The 18920-nt window shown below is 41.6% G+C and overlaps 1 protein-coding gene across 6 annotated transcripts in view; it reads left to right on the top strand.

Annotated features, from left to right (window-relative positions):
- NECAB1 (N-terminal EF-hand calcium binding protein 1) overlaps positions 1–18920 on the top strand; it is a 104346-nt gene that overhangs the window by 41391 nt on the left and 44035 nt on the right. For all 6 annotated transcript variants that reach the window (XM_080381838.1, XM_080381841.1, XM_080381837.1 and 3 more), the window contains one exon: positions 5714–5822. In XM_080381838.1, coding sequence (XP_080237964.1) covers positions 5714–5822 — 109 coding nt within the window. The remainder of the gene's footprint in view (positions 1–5713; positions 5823–18920) is intronic.

The following is an 18920-nucleotide window of genomic DNA, read 5'->3' as shown; positions in this document are numbered from 1 at the left end:
TCTCCCTGTTAGCCTAGTCCCCTTGGGACCATTTGCTAAGCTTTTCCAGCATAACAGCTGGAATAATAGCTCAGAATAATTATTTCTGGTTAGATCAACACATAATACAGATCAGAGGCAATGAAAGCTTAGTGCATTTGCCCGGAATCTTTAAAGATTCAGCCTATATCTGTGCTTTTTTTTATGCAATCCCTTATGCCTAGACCCTAGTGGATATTACCAGCATACTCTTTGGCACACTGAAAATTATTATTTTGGCAGCTCTTCCTTGGTCTGATTCCAACCCATATGCCATATGCCACTAATCAGGTGTTTTTCAACTTTTTCTGTACGTTTCGGTCCATCCATGCCTGTTGTCTTGTGTCCCCTCCCACTGCCTCATTCTCTCTGTATATAGGGAAATACATTTCAGCACTCAAGTGCTGTGATCCAAACCTTTTACAGCAGATATGGACTATCGGTTCCTTCTAAAAAGGCAAGTCACACAGCAGGTCCCCAGGCGCAGGACCCCCGTATATATTGCCTTCCCGCTGTGGTTGCTTCAGCCCTGCAGGGGACTGTGGCCCGAGTGAGGTGCTTTAAGGCTTTAAGTTCTTCAAAGCAGCCGTATTTCAAAAAGCTATAAAAGGGCTTTCACAACTCCCACGAGGGGTTTAGGGAGTCAGTTCCCATTGAGAGCTGTGAGGGCCTGGCTGGGGCTGTGGTTTTGGCCCTGGCCTTTCCCGTGGCAGAAGGGACAGCTTCATTTTGAGCGCTGTCATTTCCTAGCCTCTGTTGTACGTTCCTGGAATGAGATACTTTCTGTCGCAGTGGATTTTGGTTTCACTTGTTATCTCTTCTCCCTCTGCTAGTTTCTGCCCTACAAGGGCAAAGGGCTGTGCCTGTAGAGCCCCGGCCCTAAAGAACCGGACTGCCCTGGCAGAGCGCACGTCGCCAGCCTGGAGGCAGGCTGGGCACTGTCTGGTTGGGCAGGGACAGTGCCGTGGGCTCTGCTGTCCAAATCCCATCCTGCAGAGGTGAACCCCAGGATGAGCTTTAGCCCAGTGGGATTTTTCCCTCCGACTGCCATGAGCTCTTCCATGTGACTCCTCCAGTTGCTGTAAGCCCTAGGGCTGCCTTTCAGCCATATGAGCTTCATCTGATGTGGCTCCTGCTATGGAAACACTGCTTTGATAGTCCTCTGTGGAGCCCACAGGCATGTCTAACTGCTAGGAAAGGCTCACAGTCCTAACAAGAAGCTGTTTTGTGGCCTTCCAGCATTTGGTGGCATCTCTGTGAGACATCCGGCTCCTCTGCATCACCATGACTTCCTTCAGTGCCTGTAGACTCATCATTTGCCATCGTCTTCAGGCACGTAGACTCCAAATATATATATGCGGCCTTGCTCATTATTTGCTCAATATCTTTTCACTCACTGAAGTCATCTTTCAACTAAAAAGAGAGTATGGCTGTGACTTTCCTTTGTCACTTTTGCTGTTGTCTGTTAAAGTCATAAGCTATCCAGGATATGTCCTGGAGATGACTAGTGTTTCTGGAGCAGCCTGGGTGGGGGGTATCACTTGGGCCTATTTTACACCTAAAAACATCTGTGCAATAGAGAGGTGAATTTTACCTAAATAAATGTGAGAATGCAAATGTAACCCAAGGGAAGGCTCCCCTCAAACACCATGTAAATAGATTTCTAAACTTGCAAGTGCTACATGGGGAGATTACTTTTATTACTTGTATTTTTGTCTGCCATTCCAGAGAGTTTTGGCTCCAAGGAGGATGAGCACCTGTGCCTGTTTTTGAAGAAACCCTGCTTTTGAAAGACATTACAGAAATGTCTAGCAAGCAAGGCTTGCAGAACAGCTTCTTTGAGATAATGTTGCCAAGGCAAACACTGCTGAAGGTTGATTTGTCTGAGGAATGCGTGGCTTCAGAGGAGTTTGTCTTTCATGAATCATCCATCTCCTGTTGCTTTGCCAGTGGCAAGGACTGAAGCTTCTGTAGTAGAGGTTTCTGCTCAGCTGCTCTGAAGCACTTAAACCAGACAGTATTTATCTGGGTGCCCCGAGGGCAGCGAGGTGTGCCGTAGGGAGGCAGTGCCGAGGATACGTAACACAGCCTTTAAAATAAAAGCTGTTCTTGACACTTGAAAAAAGACACCTGGCTAGGCAAATATGTCTTCAATTAATCAGCACAAGGAGCACTTGTTAGGGATTGGGTTCGAGCTTCGTCTGAGCACCGAGGGAGCACAGGGGTGGCCTGGACCACTGGCAGCTGAGTCCCCTGCTGCACAAGCAAAACATTTACACTCACACAAAATCAGAGAAATGCCCTGGGGAATCAGAGCTTTTTTCAGTAAATGTAACTGTATGATGTCTGTAAGTAACCGAGTAAGTTCAAACCTCCTTGAGTTTTGCCAGCAACAAGCTCAGTGATGTGTCATTCAATGTCAATAACATTCAAAATGCTACTGAGAATAAACAGCAATGAAGCAAAGGCAATGTCTGCTCTTGGATGATAAAATTTAAAGAAAATAGCTAAAGAGCCCAGTCTGGCTGTTGGCAGATCATTGATTTTCTGGATTGATGTAAAGCCAGTGATCCTAAAGAACAGAGATAGACAGATGTTTCAGGTTTTGTGTCACACTCAGACTGTTCTATGAGTGAACTCATACTATGTGTATCTCAGGAAAGTTGCCAAAAATCACTACTTTCTTGAGTATGTGTATAACCTGCATGTAAATACCCTTCCCAGCAAAGGCTAAAGCTGCAGCGGCAGTTTGGTTAAACAATGGATGTTATCTGTATGAGCCAAAGGAAGCGTAGCTGTGAAAAGATGCTCGTTTCAGCACGCTTGCTGTTTGATATTCCGTCTCTGTAGCCAGTGCCAAACGGCAGATGTATTTAGATTTTCGATTAGGTAATCATGGCAGCTCTGTCAAAGAAAATTGCCTACCTTCAACACAGTATTCTGCCATCTTGGTTTTTAGCTCTTGTGGATCTCGACATTTTATTTTGATCGTAATGATGATTATCTCCAGCTACAATCTGTCTTTTCATTTCAAACATTTCAATATGTTTTTATTGAAGCAGACACTTAATTTGTACAATTTTGAAACTTCTTGAAGATTACATATTTGAAGCCATATATTTCAGTCAAAGAGATTATGAAATAATAGCAAATAAAAGAGTAAGAAAAGTTCTCAATTCTGATCTTCAAATTTGCATGCTGTAGTACAGCATGTAGTTACAGGATTCATACACTGACTTTATAATAGATTCTTCACCACTATGAAATTAGGCCACAATATGTTGTAGATTAGTCTGGTTCTTAGGACATCTTAATCTTACCCTGTACTGTTGTTTAGTGTCCTATGAATGGCTCAGTATGCTACTAAGAGGCATGTGAACTTAAATGTAGTGCTACCCAAAAGGCTATGAAGGCTTTGAAATATTCTTTATGCTTCATGCAAAGGGTCAATCAATTCAGATAAATTATTACTTAACTACTGTTTAACCATTCTGTTCTTCTAAGTAAAAGCAAAAGGTGGATCTTTGCCTTTTGTTTCCTGATTATCAGTCTTGCATATAAAACTTAACTGTGCTAGTCAATGAGGAACAAACTGCCCTAATTGTTTTAATTAAAAGGTGTGGATTTGCCTTGTCCTGACCCATGCACTTCTTCTGAAGTCATGCCAGTACAGAAAATAAAATGGGGCCATTGTTTTTCAGGACAGAAGCAAATGTCACCTGTTGCTGAGGGATCCCTAATGAAATCTTGTGGACTTCTGTGGGGTCAGCGTTCCAATTGCAAACTTCTTTCATTTTTTTTAACATCCTGCTGACAAGCATTGATTGGTTTCTTGCATCACCTCCTGTACAATGTCATTCAAAGCCCCATCCAGGCTCTAGGTAATTTCAGCATGCAGAATTGTTTTATGTATCATCCTTTAATTGATTCCTTTTCCTCAGCCTTGAATCATATACTCAGGAAAAATATTACTTGTGCTGCCTGTCATATGTTGTTTAAATAGTCATTGTGATATGATTAGAGGCCAGAGTTAAAAAAGGCTAATGCTCCTTGCACCCCAGATTCCTATTTTCCAAAACAGACAATAACCTAAGTCTGCCACTTCTGTCACTGCAGCCATGGCACATTTTATCCATTTTTGACATCACTAATTTAAAAAAATCCCAAAACCAACCATGGGAAATCTGCAGTATAGCACCTTCTCTGGGATTATCAGACGTGTAAGTGAGGTGAAATACAAGTGTGATCCCTTCTTCAATGAAATACTGTAGGAGTTATTTGAGTACGCCTTAGAAAGCATTGATGGTTGTGCAGTTTGATCTGACAAAAAGAGGGTAGACCCTCAATGTGCAGTGGTAACGTCCTGAAAATACCAGATGAATTGATCTGCTTGACACATCTCATCTCAAGAATTTTGCCTCATGTAGTCAAGGGCTTGCTATAATTAAAGCTAACTTAAGAAACATATGAAACAGACTCCACTAAATAACGTAGTAGAGATTGCAATAAGGACTTTCTCCTCTTGAATTAATGTACATCCCATTACTGTTCTTCTAAATATTATCATATGGTACTTCCCTTCCCTCTGAGTCTCATCAGTCCTGCAGACACTTCCTATCTGCATGAACAGGTTATTGATGATAATCAGGACCCATGTGGTAATGATTGATTTTGTCCCAAAGAAATGAGAACAGCAGATACTTAGGAAATAAAGCCAACTGCTACTGTATATTAAATGGATGATTCAAACTCCATCTGAAAATCCATCTGAGGATTTTGACTGACCTCGGTTCTATGTCTAAACCAGTTTTCTCATTCCTATATTTTGGTGTAATCTCCAGATGAATTACATGCTGGCAAATAGAAATTTATTATTTTCTGTGCTGACCAGAAAATTAGCTGAAATTCTTTCCAATGGAAGAGGACAGAAAGCTGGCTTCCTATTCCATAGAAATCAAACTTTTCTTTAAATTTATTTTGTTAATTACATACCAAGCATAGAGCTTTTTGAGAAAGATGCATTTTATGAGGAGAGAGAGAATCAAAATGCTGCAGGCCAGTGCGTTGTATTCATTAGCATCCTTCCCTAGAGAGGAGAGTCGAGGTGAGATCCCTACTGCTATCAAATTGTGCACTTGAGTCTCAGTCTCCCATGTGGGAGGCAGGGAGCAGAGGAAAGAAAGAGGAGGAAAAGGAAAGGGAAATCGATAGCCCTAGGCAGCTGAAGAGATTTTCATTGAACATGTTCCTTCAGCAACTGTTTGCTTTTGCATTTGCCTGGATTTGCTCTGTCCCACTCAGTCTCAGGTCACTGATCTTCTATGCAGAGGTGAGGACATGGCAGGGAGGAAGTAGGAGAAACACGGGGCAGTATAGGGAGAAGCCACAGTAAATGGGATCGGAGCAAAGACAGGACTGTATTCATGTGTTTGTCAGTAGGGACTTACCAAAACCAAACTATCTTTTCTTGAAAGATAAGAAAGAAGAATAACAGAGTTATCAGGCAAACTGAGAACTCTGATACAACAGTCAATGCTTTTAGCATTATGTTCTTAATGTGTCTTGATCAAATATGTAAAGTTTCTACATCTAATCCAAAGAGCTAGTTTTTAATACTTTAGTCTTCTACTGCATGAAGTAAACAAGCAAAACTATAAATGAAACTAAGGTACTTTCCACTTCTTCATTGTTTCAGATGATGGAAAACTGTCCTTTGATGAATTCAAAGCTTACTTTGCTGATGGAGTTCTGAGTGGAGAAGAACTGCATGAACTTTTTCACACCATTGATACACACAATACTGAGTAAGTGCCTCCTTGTTAAAATTACAGTGCTACTTTCTGTACCTGAGAATGGAAAAAAGACATCAGGATGATTTTAGTAAGCAAGTCTAAGGAGAAAGCTGCTTCAGGAAAGCTAGGCTGTGTCATATGGGCTCTAAACTGTACAAGAGAAGTTTTTCTAAACCTTGTAGAAATACCTGCACGTTCCCATAAATGTGATTTAGGTACTGACAACACAGGGTGGAAACTGGATTCCTTCTGTGTTCCCCATCCATGATAATAAGGAAAAGGGTCTGTGGCCTTAAATACTGAGTTCCTCCATTCTTGATCCCACTTCTGTGATTCATTACATGAGGTGAATACTTGAACCAGATGCTGAGCAGGGTTAAGAATAAATGAAGCAATCATACATAGTTAAGAGCAGAAAAAGCCATCCTGTCTGGTGCTGGCATGGTAATTGTGTTGGTGCTGTCACTTAGGTTGTTTGGATATCCCCATTACGGTCGGTCTTAACAAGGCCACAGGGAAATGAGCTAACAGGAACTTAATGAAGTTCAACAAGGTGCAGAGTCCTGCACCTGTGGAGGAACAACCCCATGCACCAATATGTTGTGGACCACCCGGCTGGAAAGCAGCTTCACAGAAAAGGGCATGGGGTGGACACCAAGCTGAACATGAGCTAACAGTGCGTCCTTGCAGCAAAGAAGGCAAATGGAATTCTGGGCTGCATTAGACAAGGTATTGCCAGCAGGTCAAGGGAGCTGGTCCTTCCCCTCTGTTCAGCACTGGTGAGGCCACATCTGGTGTGCTGTGTCCAGTGCTGGGCTCATCAGTACGAGAGAGGAATGACATGCTGGAAGAAGTGCAATGAAGGGCCACAAAGATGATTAAGGGACCTCACCCATGAGGAAAGGCTGAGAGAGCTGGGACTGTTCAGCCTGAAGAAGAGAAGGCTCAGGGGGACCTCACCAGTGTCTAGAAATACCTCAAGGGAGGGTGCAAAGAGGACAGAGCCAGGCTTTTTTCAGTGGTGCCCAGTGACAAGACCAGAGGCAATGGGCACAAAGTGAAACTCAGGAGGTTCTCTCTGAACATCAGGAAACACTTTTTTACTGTGAGGGTCACCAAGCATGGGCACAGGCTGCCCAAGGAGGTTGTGGAGCCTCCATTTTTGGAGATATTCAAAAGCCATCTGGACATGGTCCTGGACAGCTGTCTCTAGGTGGCCCAGCTTGAGCAGGGGTGTTAGACCAGATGACCTCTAGAGGCCCCTTCCAACCTCATCCATCCTAAGATTTTATGGCTGAAGAAGAGAATTAATTTCCCTCTAATTTGCTTTCTGGCCGTCAGCATTTACTCACAACAAGTCTCCCGTTTACTGTTAATTAGATGGATGTTACTAGGCTAGTGTTTTTTAAATCGAACTATTCCTGTGGTAAAGAAGGTCCTGAGGAGAGGCCGTTTATTGCTTTTGCTAAGAGGTTATGAAGACATCGTGTAGTAATCATGGTGTGGGTCCTGTTTACAAGGACCAAGCAGACAGCGAGTCAGTATTGCTTTTCTCGGCTGTGTACAGTGGAGCAGCAAGTATTAGGATGCTGTCACTGCCCTGTTCCTACAGTTACTGTCAGAAAAGGTAGGAGCACTGTAACAGGACCTTGCCTCATCCACGGCCAAACTCCAGTGTCTGGGACTTTTACCTTCCACAGGGAAACAAAACCAATAGGCTGTGATTTTGTAATTCATCTACTTTGTAAACGTCCAGACACTAAGTCACAGTGAAAGTGAAATATTAGTAGCCTTGCTCCTTAGACACAGGAATTTGGCAGTCACCTTAATACTTCAGGACTTGCACATTACCCCAGATAGTTCCAGACAGGTATTTTCCTTTGGCCAGTTCTTCCTGACGGTGACTCTGGTATGTCTTTTTCACCTTTGAATGTCTATGCCACAGCCTCACACCCCTCCTTGTTCCTCTGTTTCTCAGCTTCTGTTAGTCCTCCTCTGCAAACACCCGATTGTCATGACAGTTGCATGTCATTAGCCCCAAATGCTGACCCAAGCCCAGGCCCGTCACCCTGGTGGCCTGTCAATGACCAAGCATGTCAATGACCGTTGACATGACAATTACCCTTGCAGCAGAAAGCCTGGAAGTCCAGTCAAGGGTTTTTTGGGGAACCATCTCAAAGCTCATTCTTCTGAAGAAGCCTTACTGAAAGCCCTGTGTGCTTGGAAGCTTGTCCATGTTTTCTACCATTATCAGCTAGTCCAATTGAACGTATTCTCTCTGCTTTCAAATTTTGCCTCCTCCGGTCTAGATGGAATTACTAAACCACTTCACCTTTTTTGAAAGTATAAAGAAAGAAATCAATTGAACTCTGAAATCTGATTGATATTGTACAAGTATATGCTAGATCAGGGGTCCTCAAACTTTTTAACCAGGGGGCTGGCGCGCGGATGCAGTGGCAGGCAGTCATCTGCGGCTGCTTGGTTTCCCCCCCCAACCCCCGGCGGGAAGGGGGGGGGGGGGGCAGGGGGGGTCTGTAAATACCAGGGACTGGATTGAGGACCCTGGGGGGCTGTATGTGGCCCACGGGCCGTAGTTTGAGGACCCCTGTGCTAGGGAATGTGTATCTCAATCTATGTATCATCTTTTATGAGCAGCTTCCAGAATATAAATGTCAAATTTTTTAAAAGTTTCTGTGTTTTTGTTAGCCAATATACAAATCTTTTTTTGTAAAGAATCAATAGTTATATGAATTCAGATATTAACTATTCAAAATGATGCTTATTTCAAGCCATTTAAATATACAGTCTATATGCAGAACCATATTTCTTTGCTGTCTTAAGAGCTTGGCTGCTTTTTTATAAACATGAATGAAGTACTGTTCATGAGCAGTATTGTCTTTGTGATTACAGGGAGCCATGAAATGCCTACAGTTAGGAATCCTCTTTTAGATCTGTTCTCCACAGTCCTAAAAGCATTCACATAGGCACCTGATTCATATAATCAGAGTAATATATCCCCTAGAAGTAATTGCCTAAATAACTCTGTGGATTTGCTTTTTAGCTCTGATCTCATTTATGTTGCTATAAATCAGGCATAAGCTCCCCAGAATCACTGGATTTAAGCCAGAACAAAATGGAAGTATGGAACTGGACTTTTAATCCCAACGCCATCCTAAAACATCTAGTAAACCATCCTGTGTTGAAGACTTTTGGTACTAGGATGCAACAGAGACAGAGAAACAGATGTGTCATTCTCCTTAACAAACAGTACAGGAGAAGGAGCAATAAAAACAGGTCTTGTCATAGGAAAAGAAGAGGAGGCTGTCTTTTCCCTAATTTGCCATATTTCCCAAATTTTTTCAGAAGTACTTCCGTGCTATAAATTCAAAGCAGAAGTTGTAGAAATACTGCTATATAAATAGGTATTGTGTGCAGAAGTAGTGTAACATTTTAATTTCCTCAGGTTTCTTAAAATCAGTGGCAAAAACTAAGACACAAATATGATATTCAAAAAATACAATGCTTGCAGTCTACTTAATCCTAGCAAAATGAATCACATGCCTTTTAGAACACCATGGGAATTTGCTTAGCAGATTAAGAGTCTTCATGCAGATTTTTAACCCAGAATCAAAGACTCATTTCAAAGCCAAAGATGCATTCATACAGCTTTGGACTTCCTGGTGTACCACATATCTGATTAAGAGCCGTTTTATTTTACCGTGATTCCATTTGTCTGCATTTTTCAGGGATCATCCTGATTACTGCAGATTTCCTTGATGACTATGTAAGATTTCTAAGAAAAAACACAGATGTTCTGTGTCTATTTTTCATTCTTTTTATTTGTGAAGCTTGCTTTTATTAGTATTTTTTTTATTATTTTTAAACCTTTTTCTCTTTAACAGAGAATATCTGGACCTGAAAAATATGTAGAAAAGTGAGAATAACATTATGTTTTTCCTCCTGGGAGACAGGCATACCTGAAGAATAGGTGTGACTGCCAAATGCTATAGTTTTTTAGCTGAGAACAGGTAATGACACTGGCACAGCAGCCATCTGAGAGAGGAATCATTCTCACTGTCTGGGAAAAGCCTGGCAAAAAGCAGGGTACAAAAGTCGCAGAGAATATGTACTGTGAAGGATGGTATTGTCATGTATTTCAGGGAAGTGAACAGGTGGAAGACTAAGAAAACCTACTAAACTACCTTTTAGAACCAGAAGAAAGGGTGCTTTCTGTTGTCTGGTTAACATTTGTTATAGAGTAGAACCTAGATATAGCTAATAAGAAAACATGCTTAAAGTTTAGATTTAAAACAGCAAGAAGCAGCTTTTTGAGTAGTTTTTTAATAAAGTCTTTAACTGATAAAAGGCTTAGTGGCTGACTTTTCAGCTGAAGAGTGTTCCATATCACTTGATCTTTCTCTTTAACGGAGGCAAATAAATTTTAAAGGCTTTCCTTTATCACCTTTGAAAGCTTTTGAGAACCCTGTCATCATGCAGGCAGCAAGATGGAGCATGCCGAATATCAGATGGGTATAGCAAAGTGAGACAGTTCAGACACTGTAATGTAAATTCCTTTGGTAGTATAGCTTTCCAGCAAAAATCACATGAAGCAGATATAATAAGAAGGCAAAAACTTTACTCACTGGCATTTGCTGAAAAGGGCAGATTATGTAAAAATGCTTCAAATTAACCAACTGGCTAAGAAAAGTAGCAAAATGTTCATTGAACCTTGGGAAGTTTTGTAATGTAAGCATGTGGAAGAATCACATACATATCAAACAATCCCCAAACCACCTGTTTTGCAATGTTTTCACTTGCAAATTACCCAAGGGAATGAAATTAAAATCATGGTTTGTGTCTATGAGTCCCAAGTAGTTTATGACTGGTTTTTAGTAGGGAGGGTGAGAAATTCTACTTGCTCATATATCTAGTTGGAGAAGGTTTGCACAGATTATTTTGTCTCTCTTATCCAGTTAAAATACGGACTCTATCAAACTCTGGGCAAATCATTTATCTTCGCGCTGCTTCATTTCACTATTTACAAAATGCAGACTGTACTTCCCTATGCCAGAAATATTTCATAAGCATGGAGATTATGCAGTGATTTACACCACATGTAAATGCCTAAGACAGATGGCTAGGGAAGCATGTCATGATCTGCTGGATCATTTCTTGGAGTATCTCAAGATTTCGTACTCAGCTTGCCACAAGAGCAGACTTGGGGTTGTTTCCACCTGCTTTAAATCTTTTAGGGTATCACCGGCATTCAAACCCTCACTGTCCGTGTGCATGAGTCTTTGTACTTCAAAGCCTGAAGATAAAAAAGGTGTGGACTCGGGGTGATACCCATGGGCCACAAGCTCAGGAAATCTGAATTCCTGTCACAGTTCTGCTGCAGCAATCTTTCAAAAAAACATTCAAAGCATATGAGACTTACAGTAGCTTAACACTTTTTAAGGGAACTAAACTAACCAGGTACTCAAACCCTGGTACACAGATCCTAATGTCAGTCTTGTTGAAGAGAGATTTGGATTATTAACTTTCAAAAAGACTAAGACAAGCTAATGTAACATAGCTGTTATGGAGCAGATAGGCTGTGGAAGACTGCTAAAATGAGCAATTACCATTTTCAAAGTGATAGCAGGGCAAATAATAGAGGGTTTAACTTCCCAGTAATTAAGGTTGTGTCTGCCTAACTGACTATGATCTCTGGACCTTGCTGTTTGGTGCAGGCAGGTGTTATATTTTCACAAAGCAAAAGAAGAATCAGTCGGTACTGCAGGGACCATAATCACCAGGAAAAAAGATGAGTAGGAATTAGTGAACACCACATAATGTTTCTGAGTTCATTATGCCAGGATGAATTTATATTTACAATTTGTCTAGACCCTGAAGTACAGGTTATTCATACAGGACAGATCACTGCTTTTACTGAAGATTTGCATTAGCTACAATCATTCCTCATTACATCACTTCGATATATATTTTGTGATTTATGAATGTACTTATGTTTAGACTGGCTATTTTTGCCTTTCTATTTCATAAAATCTACATTACCTTTTTATAAGGTTTTAAATATTAAACAAATGCCAGTAAAGACACGCCGTACAAATGAATTGCCTGATTTTTTTAACTTCCATTCCTTTTCCCTTTTGATACAGCTAGAAACAAATGTATAAGTTAATATATACTGGGTATGTCATAGATTAATAATAATGCTATCACTATCTGGACAACCAAATTAGGTGAAGTAGTGTGTCCGTACAAAAAGAAAGGTGTTTTTTTTCCATATATTTCAGTACTGCTACAATGCTTTACCTTTCTGGAAGATGTTTTAATGCAAGAATTTTAAGAACTGGCAATCAAAAAGATAGGTTGCAAACAATGAAATCTGAGGCAGGTTCTTCTGTCCACTGAATAATAAGCCAATATAATAATTGGTTTATAGGGCAGCTACTAGATACACAAAGTTACACAGAAATTCCCATCATGGGCAGACTAGCTCATACCTGTTCACAAGGCCTTAAGACAGTGCGTTGGGGTTTTTTTACAGCCTCCTATGACCACAAAGAAACAAAGAGGACTTTGGACCAATGGGCCACTGTGGTCAGCCGGGGAATGCCAGTCTCCTGGTTGGTAGTGAAGGCAGGGAGATAATACCAAGAATTAATTAATACATTAAATTAATTTTAGCATTCTTCAGTAAAACAAGCAAATCCTGATTATTCAGAGGTACCATGATTCAAACGCTACGTAAAGAGAGAGTAGAATGCTTTGATTAGGACATACAACTAGCATTCCTGACATGTAATTATCACAAGGTGACTGCCTTAGGGGTAACTGTCCTTTCTTAAATGCAGTTTCCAGTATTATCATTACTTCAAACTGATGCTGAAAGCCAGTTAGGCATTTGACTTCCACTGAAAGTCACTTCTATTTGTGTTTTCCAGGATGTCATGAAACCTTTGGGCAATCCCTATTGAATCACATACCATTCAATAGCATAAAGAAGCTGTTATGGAGGGTCCCTACTCAGATGCTGTCACTGTCAGTGTAAGGAAAGGCTTCATGTTGATGCAGCAGTGATTAGGTATAAGATTATTCTTATAATTCTTGCATTAAAACATCTTCAAGAAAGGTAAAGCATTGTAGCATACTGAAATATAGGAAAAAAATAACTTTCTTTTTGCATGGACACACTACTTCACCTAATTTGGTTGTCCAGATAGTGATAGCATTATTATTAATCTATACCATACCGAGTATATATTTAAAAAAAGCCAGGTCTCCAGGTTTTCATTCACTAGCATGCACTTAGCACTTGCATCTGCTGCAAAGCAGTGTCTTGTATTTAAAGACTCCTAAAAAAAAATATGAAAGTATAGGCAAGTAATCAAGAGCAGTGATTATTAAAGACTTGCTTCAACCTATAGTTGTGCAATGATCCTTCTCCCCATATTCATAGCGGTTTAAGTGTTTTGCAGATGACCCAGAAATAGGCACACTGTAAGCATCTGGGCAACATCTTAAGCTGTGTTGAAGGTATCAGGAGGCCAAGGTAGATCCCCACAGTGTGTGGGGTAGGAGCCAAACCCCCACAGCGTGCGTTAGACCAACATGAGGGCGTGGCTGTGAGCAGGGAAGGAGCAAGAGGAAGAGCTTAGCTTTGCCTCCAGGTTTGACACATCTTTGATGTGACATCTATGTTGTACGTCTGTAATGTCAGTTGGGAGGTTGTCAGAGCTTGTCCTGAGACCTCAAAAACCCTCAATGCACTCTACTTGAAAGCTGAGTTAACCTTTTCGGAGGAGTTTTTTGAGAGTGAAGGAAATCCAGCGTGGTTCCTCACCCCTCTCTCCCCCCACAACCTCAGCTCCAAGCTACACACCACTCAGCAAGGCTCTGCAGGGCTGGTGGGAGCAACGAGAAGGGTGTTGGAGCAAATGCAGGTGCTGCAAAGGCACCAGAAATATTTCCTGGGGCTGACTGACAAGAAGGGTGACAACACGCAGCTCATGGAGGACATGGTCTGCAGGTCATAGCTGGAGTAATTTTGAAGCTGAACACCCACATGATCTTCTGTTTTAGAGCATCCTGATAATTAACTCCTCTATCAAATGAATGTGAAACACTAATTTTGGTTGCATAGTACTTTGTACTGCCATGGCACAAGTGTAAATCAATATACAGAGCTCAAGGCAAAGGCTATCCAGGACTGATGCTGAAAGCCACCTGAAGATAGAAGTGATCCGGTGATGTTAGCTACAAGAAATGTTAATGTTTTCCAAAATTGCCAACTTTTACAAAGGCTGCAAAGAGTGGCATTGTCTCACAACCTTAAGCATTGTGTTTCTTAATATATTCTGCTAAGCACTATTTTTAGGAGCAGGTTGGAGCACAAGAATATTTTACATCTTAAATAAGAATAATAATCATGGAATGTGACTGGCTTTGCTGACTTTCCACTTGAAAAATATTGAAGGTTTTTTTTGGTGTTGTTTCTGTTGCTATTTCATTTCTTGGCCCTTTTGAATGACTAAATCATAATGTATGCATCAAATTCAAATCTGAAGATCTTCTCCCTCCCATATTTGCATCTATTCAGGAACAAAAGTCATATTTTTACTGTAAACTTCACATTTTAAGTACTTTATAATGTGTGCATCATTCCTACTAGCTAGTTTGTATCTTAACATTTCTGCAAGCTTTCATCTGGTTTCCAGATCCAATGTGTGTGTATGTTCATTGAAGCTGCCTGGCAGTTGTAATGCTCCTGAAGAAGCTATTTAAGCTCCCTGTTACGCCAGCTCAGAAAACCCTAACTTGTGGGGTTAGCGTGCTCTAAACAATTAATAGATTGTATTACCTGGACTTCACATCTGTCTTTACTGAGTGCTAAACAGCTTGTATGTAAGAGAGTATTGCAGCACAGTTCAGCTTCAGAGGAGGTAGTTCTGCGGAAGTACGGGTGTTTTATTTACACGTGTTACTGCCTGAATAATTGTACTGAAACTAGAGAAAAGTATCATCAGCACTGGTCTTTTTATACATGGAGAGAGGTATGCAGGAAAAGTTTGAAATTTGTGGCTTGTGGGGTGCATGCTTTTACAGCTCATTTCCATGGTAAATCTGCCCCTGCTCAATTTTAGTGTCAACTCTGATGAGCCCATGTTTCAGCAAAGCAAGAATCCTTGGCATGGTTAATAGTTTAGAGAATAGTTTTTAGCAGTCATTGCAAATGTAAACCTCCCTTTTATCCTTCTTCCTTCCCTCCCCTCACTCATAACTTTCATGGAAATCATTTTTGCATAATGGCATCCTCAGGGAAAAGGTGTCAGAAAATAATGAGAAGATTTGGCAAAGTTACAAACTAAGAGATATGTAGAAGATCTCAAGGGGATTTAGTCTGCAGCACTGCCAGAGAGATAGTGCGATAAATGCTTCACTGATTACTTTCTTCTATGAGTCAGTGGGGAATCAGACTTGTTTTTCTCACTCTTCTTGTCGGTAAATTGAAGTCCTCAGCCAAGAACCTTAGTTACAAGGTAGGAGGGATGCTAGAAGTATTGGCGCAGAGCTAGGGCACAGGCAACCTCCCAAAGGTAGGGAGGTCCCATTAAGCCTTTGTGTGTGGCACAAGTTAAACTATGCGTAAGGCAGAGATGAGTTTGGTGAGGACCTGAGAGCTCTGGCCACCTGCAGAGCTGAGCATATGCTGGGCATTTGGGCGAGTCTGTCATGCTGTATGTACTGCACATGTAGGGGTGGGACTTGGCACTATGGAGACATGTGTACACTTGCATGTGTGTATGTCAGCAGGGTGTCTAAGGCTCCCTCATAATGAAGTCAGTGGCACCTAAGAAGTAATTCTGTTGACATGGGCTTCAGCACCATTGCCCAGGAATAAGGCATTTAAAATGCTCCCACCTGAGACAGCATCCCAAGGTGGACAGGATGATGAAGGAGAAGCAGCTGGGATGTGGGTGGCGGGAGAAATGCTAGAGCATCTGGAACAACACTAGATGCCTGTGTTATATCCAATTACTCACACTCATGCTAGCTGGTCTACTCACACCCCACACACACACACCCCATACCCCCCTCCCCACACACACCCCACCACCACCACCCCCACACACACACCCCCACCCCCCCCACCCCCCCCCACACCCCCAATTCCACTGAATGCACTGGAGCTCCTTTGCCTGGCAGGGGAGGTTGGACACCATGCACATCTGGCTGTCTAGGACATTTAGGACTCAGCCCCCAAGCGAATCCACCTCCCTCCCACCTGCCCAGGTCTTCATTAGCAGAGCCCTGGCTCCTTCCTTGGATCAAAGGAGAAATGCTGAGATCATCTGCCCTAATAGCAAACTCCAAAAGGATGCCAATTTCATATCTGAGAGCAAGAGGCTGGTTAGCATTATCCTTGCAATGATGGGAGCCCATCCAACTGCATTAGCCTGCACCCCAGTACCGTACACTGAAACTAAAACGAAATGTATGTTATATGAGACCACAGTGCTTCCCTCAAGATTCTGTTGTAAAGACAATAATGACAAACCCTCAGCAGTTTAACTACTACTAGTCTAAGGATAGTAATTACCTGTGGCTTGGGTTGTTTTCTTTTGTTTCATTTGGAAGGCATGCTTCAGTCTCATGCTATTGCTGATTTACCATGGTTCAATAAATGTACACAGAAAATAATAATGAACGTCTAAGTACAACGAGGGAAAAAAAATGATCTGTTAAAACAGCATGAGATACAGACAGGGTCTTTAATTAGGTGAACTGTAGGTGAGTGAAAAGTACGTTCTCTAAGAAGGAATTACTGAATGCAAAATATTGTACAAAGGAAAATAATACATTGGGTTTTGACCATTTTTTAAAAACTAGATGTTTTAGATTAGATAAGAGTTTCAGGCAGGTGATGCAGCACTGACAACAGAAAGGTGTGTTTGCTACTGTTTAAGAGACATAATCGCAGCTATTGGCTTTAACTCTTAGATTTTTCAAGTCAGTAACTACAGAAATCAGTTTGGAAATTAAATACAAAGGCAAGATACTGCTCAGAATTGAGCTGATTATACAGTTTAGTATTTCATGATTGAAAAAAAAGTTCACAGAGAATGATTTACACAGTCCTGATGCTAACAGATAGTCCAGTCAGACAGACAAACTGCAAGAGATGCTTGGAAGTTTTCCATATGAATGGTTATTTTTAATGGGAAATTCAGCTTTCTGCAAGAAAAATGAGAATCGCCCACACTGGGAAAATCAAATGGTAATGAGTAGTCTCAGTTGCATTGACCTAAATGGAGCTGACCTAGAATGTTTCATTTCAGTTCAGTTCTTCAGAAGACGGTGTTGGCTTCCTAGCAGTGAGCTCATTGCTTAAGGGTAGGTGTAGTTCGAGGGCCTAGTCCTTCCATAATCCGTGTTTCTCAGAGAACGACAGCAGTTTGGGTGTCTATCAGCATGTGCATTTCCAAGGAATTCAGTAAACAGAAAAAAAAACCCCACCATTTTACGTTGTGTAACAAGAAATAATTTAATCTCAGTTTTTAAAAAAATATAGTTTGGGACAAAAATAGAAGTTGAAAGATTAGCATCTTCTATGGGGTCAAAATTGAAATTTGCTCCTTGTGGCAACAGAGCCACCATGATGTTGCCTCTCATCTCCTTGTTTAGGTTGCTGTCACTCAGACTGCTAAAAAAATCATAGCTCTGCAGCCCTTGTACTGTTCTCTACAGATTGTAGCACGTACCACAACTTTTAATAATATTATTAAGGCTCATTTAGCAACACCGAGACTGTTACAGCTAGGATGATTAAGGTGGCTAGCCAGCTATGTAGTCATTGCATCCCTGTGAATCATTGCCTAATGCAAAGGACTAGCAGGGGGTCTTTTTTCAGACAAGTTGTTAGGAAAAAACCTTTATTCTCTTCTGTAGGCCTGCCACATGCAAAGCAGTAAGTGGCGATTCTGAAGCTGTCACTTGGCCTGGAGCTAAGCATAAGTGAACTAGGCAATTATTTAGTGCAGCAAAATGTGGGACGTTAAAAGAGCCGTGACTGCAGTGCCCATGTCAGAGCCCAGAACACCAAGCTGGGTGCTGCCTTTGGAAGGCCAGAGGGAGCACAGTCCATCTAGCTGTGGGGCTGACGGGCAGCAGTGTCCCTGGGGCAGCGGGAAATTTGGCTCCCCAGGGACCAGCCCCAGGAGCTCTGTCCCAATTTTGCCTCTTCTTCCTCCTCTCCCTTTTCTGTGGCAAGGGGCCAGTGCTTGGGCTCGTCCCAGCACCACATCCTACTGGTGGCAAAAAGGCGGTTTTGCCTCCACTGATAAGAAACTTTGACCAAACCAGAACAAAAAGGTCTTTGCTGTTGCAAAAGAGCAGAGAAGCAGAACATCCTTTAAAATGGAAATGCACACATAAAGACTGCTTTGCACAACGCCTTCTGTAGTGTTGGAGCACTTACCTCATTTTGCTGACTTGAAGTGGGATGGTGTGCGGGCTTTCTTGTTGCGAAGAGCTTACAGCTTTTTGCCTGAGATTGTCCATAGATGACTATTCAGTTACTCTTGCACAATCTAAGTAACACTTAATTCCTTTCAGTCACAAATTATATGCTTCTGCTTAACAATAGGAGATACCAGCCTCAGACTTTCCTCCCTAAAACCAAATTTAGCAATGAGACATGCAAATGGGCCAAAAAAAAAGAGCTGGTTCAAGTCTCTGAAATAAATCCTTCTCATATCTGAGAATGAAGAAAGATCTGAAGAAGAGTTATCTTCCTCCAGCTATGACAGTCATGGCAATGAATTTCCTAAATTTAGTTCATAAAGTCTTTCGTATGGTATCAGATTCTTCAATAAAATAACTGCTTTAGATGCCAGAGATTTTGTACATAATTCCTGTACTGAAGAGGTGTCACTGCCTCTTCTTGTGGTCCAGCAAAAACATGCAGCTCTTCTGCTGCTACCTAGAGGTGCCTTTCATACCAGAGAATGGTGTGGGTGAGGACAGTGGATGGGGCTGTGGATCAGTGGGTTCATACCAGTGGATGGATGGAATAACTCTAACCTTCCTTCCTCCCCGGCTGGC

Source organism: Falco punctatus (genome assembly GCF_963210335.1).
Source record: "Falco punctatus genome assembly, chromosome: 3".
In the NCBI taxonomy this organism is placed as follows: Eukaryota; Metazoa; Chordata; class Aves; order Falconiformes; family Falconidae; genus Falco; species Falco punctatus.
The sequence above is the reverse complement of the archived record's forward strand: the minus strand, read 5'-3'. Positions and strand labels throughout refer to the sequence as shown.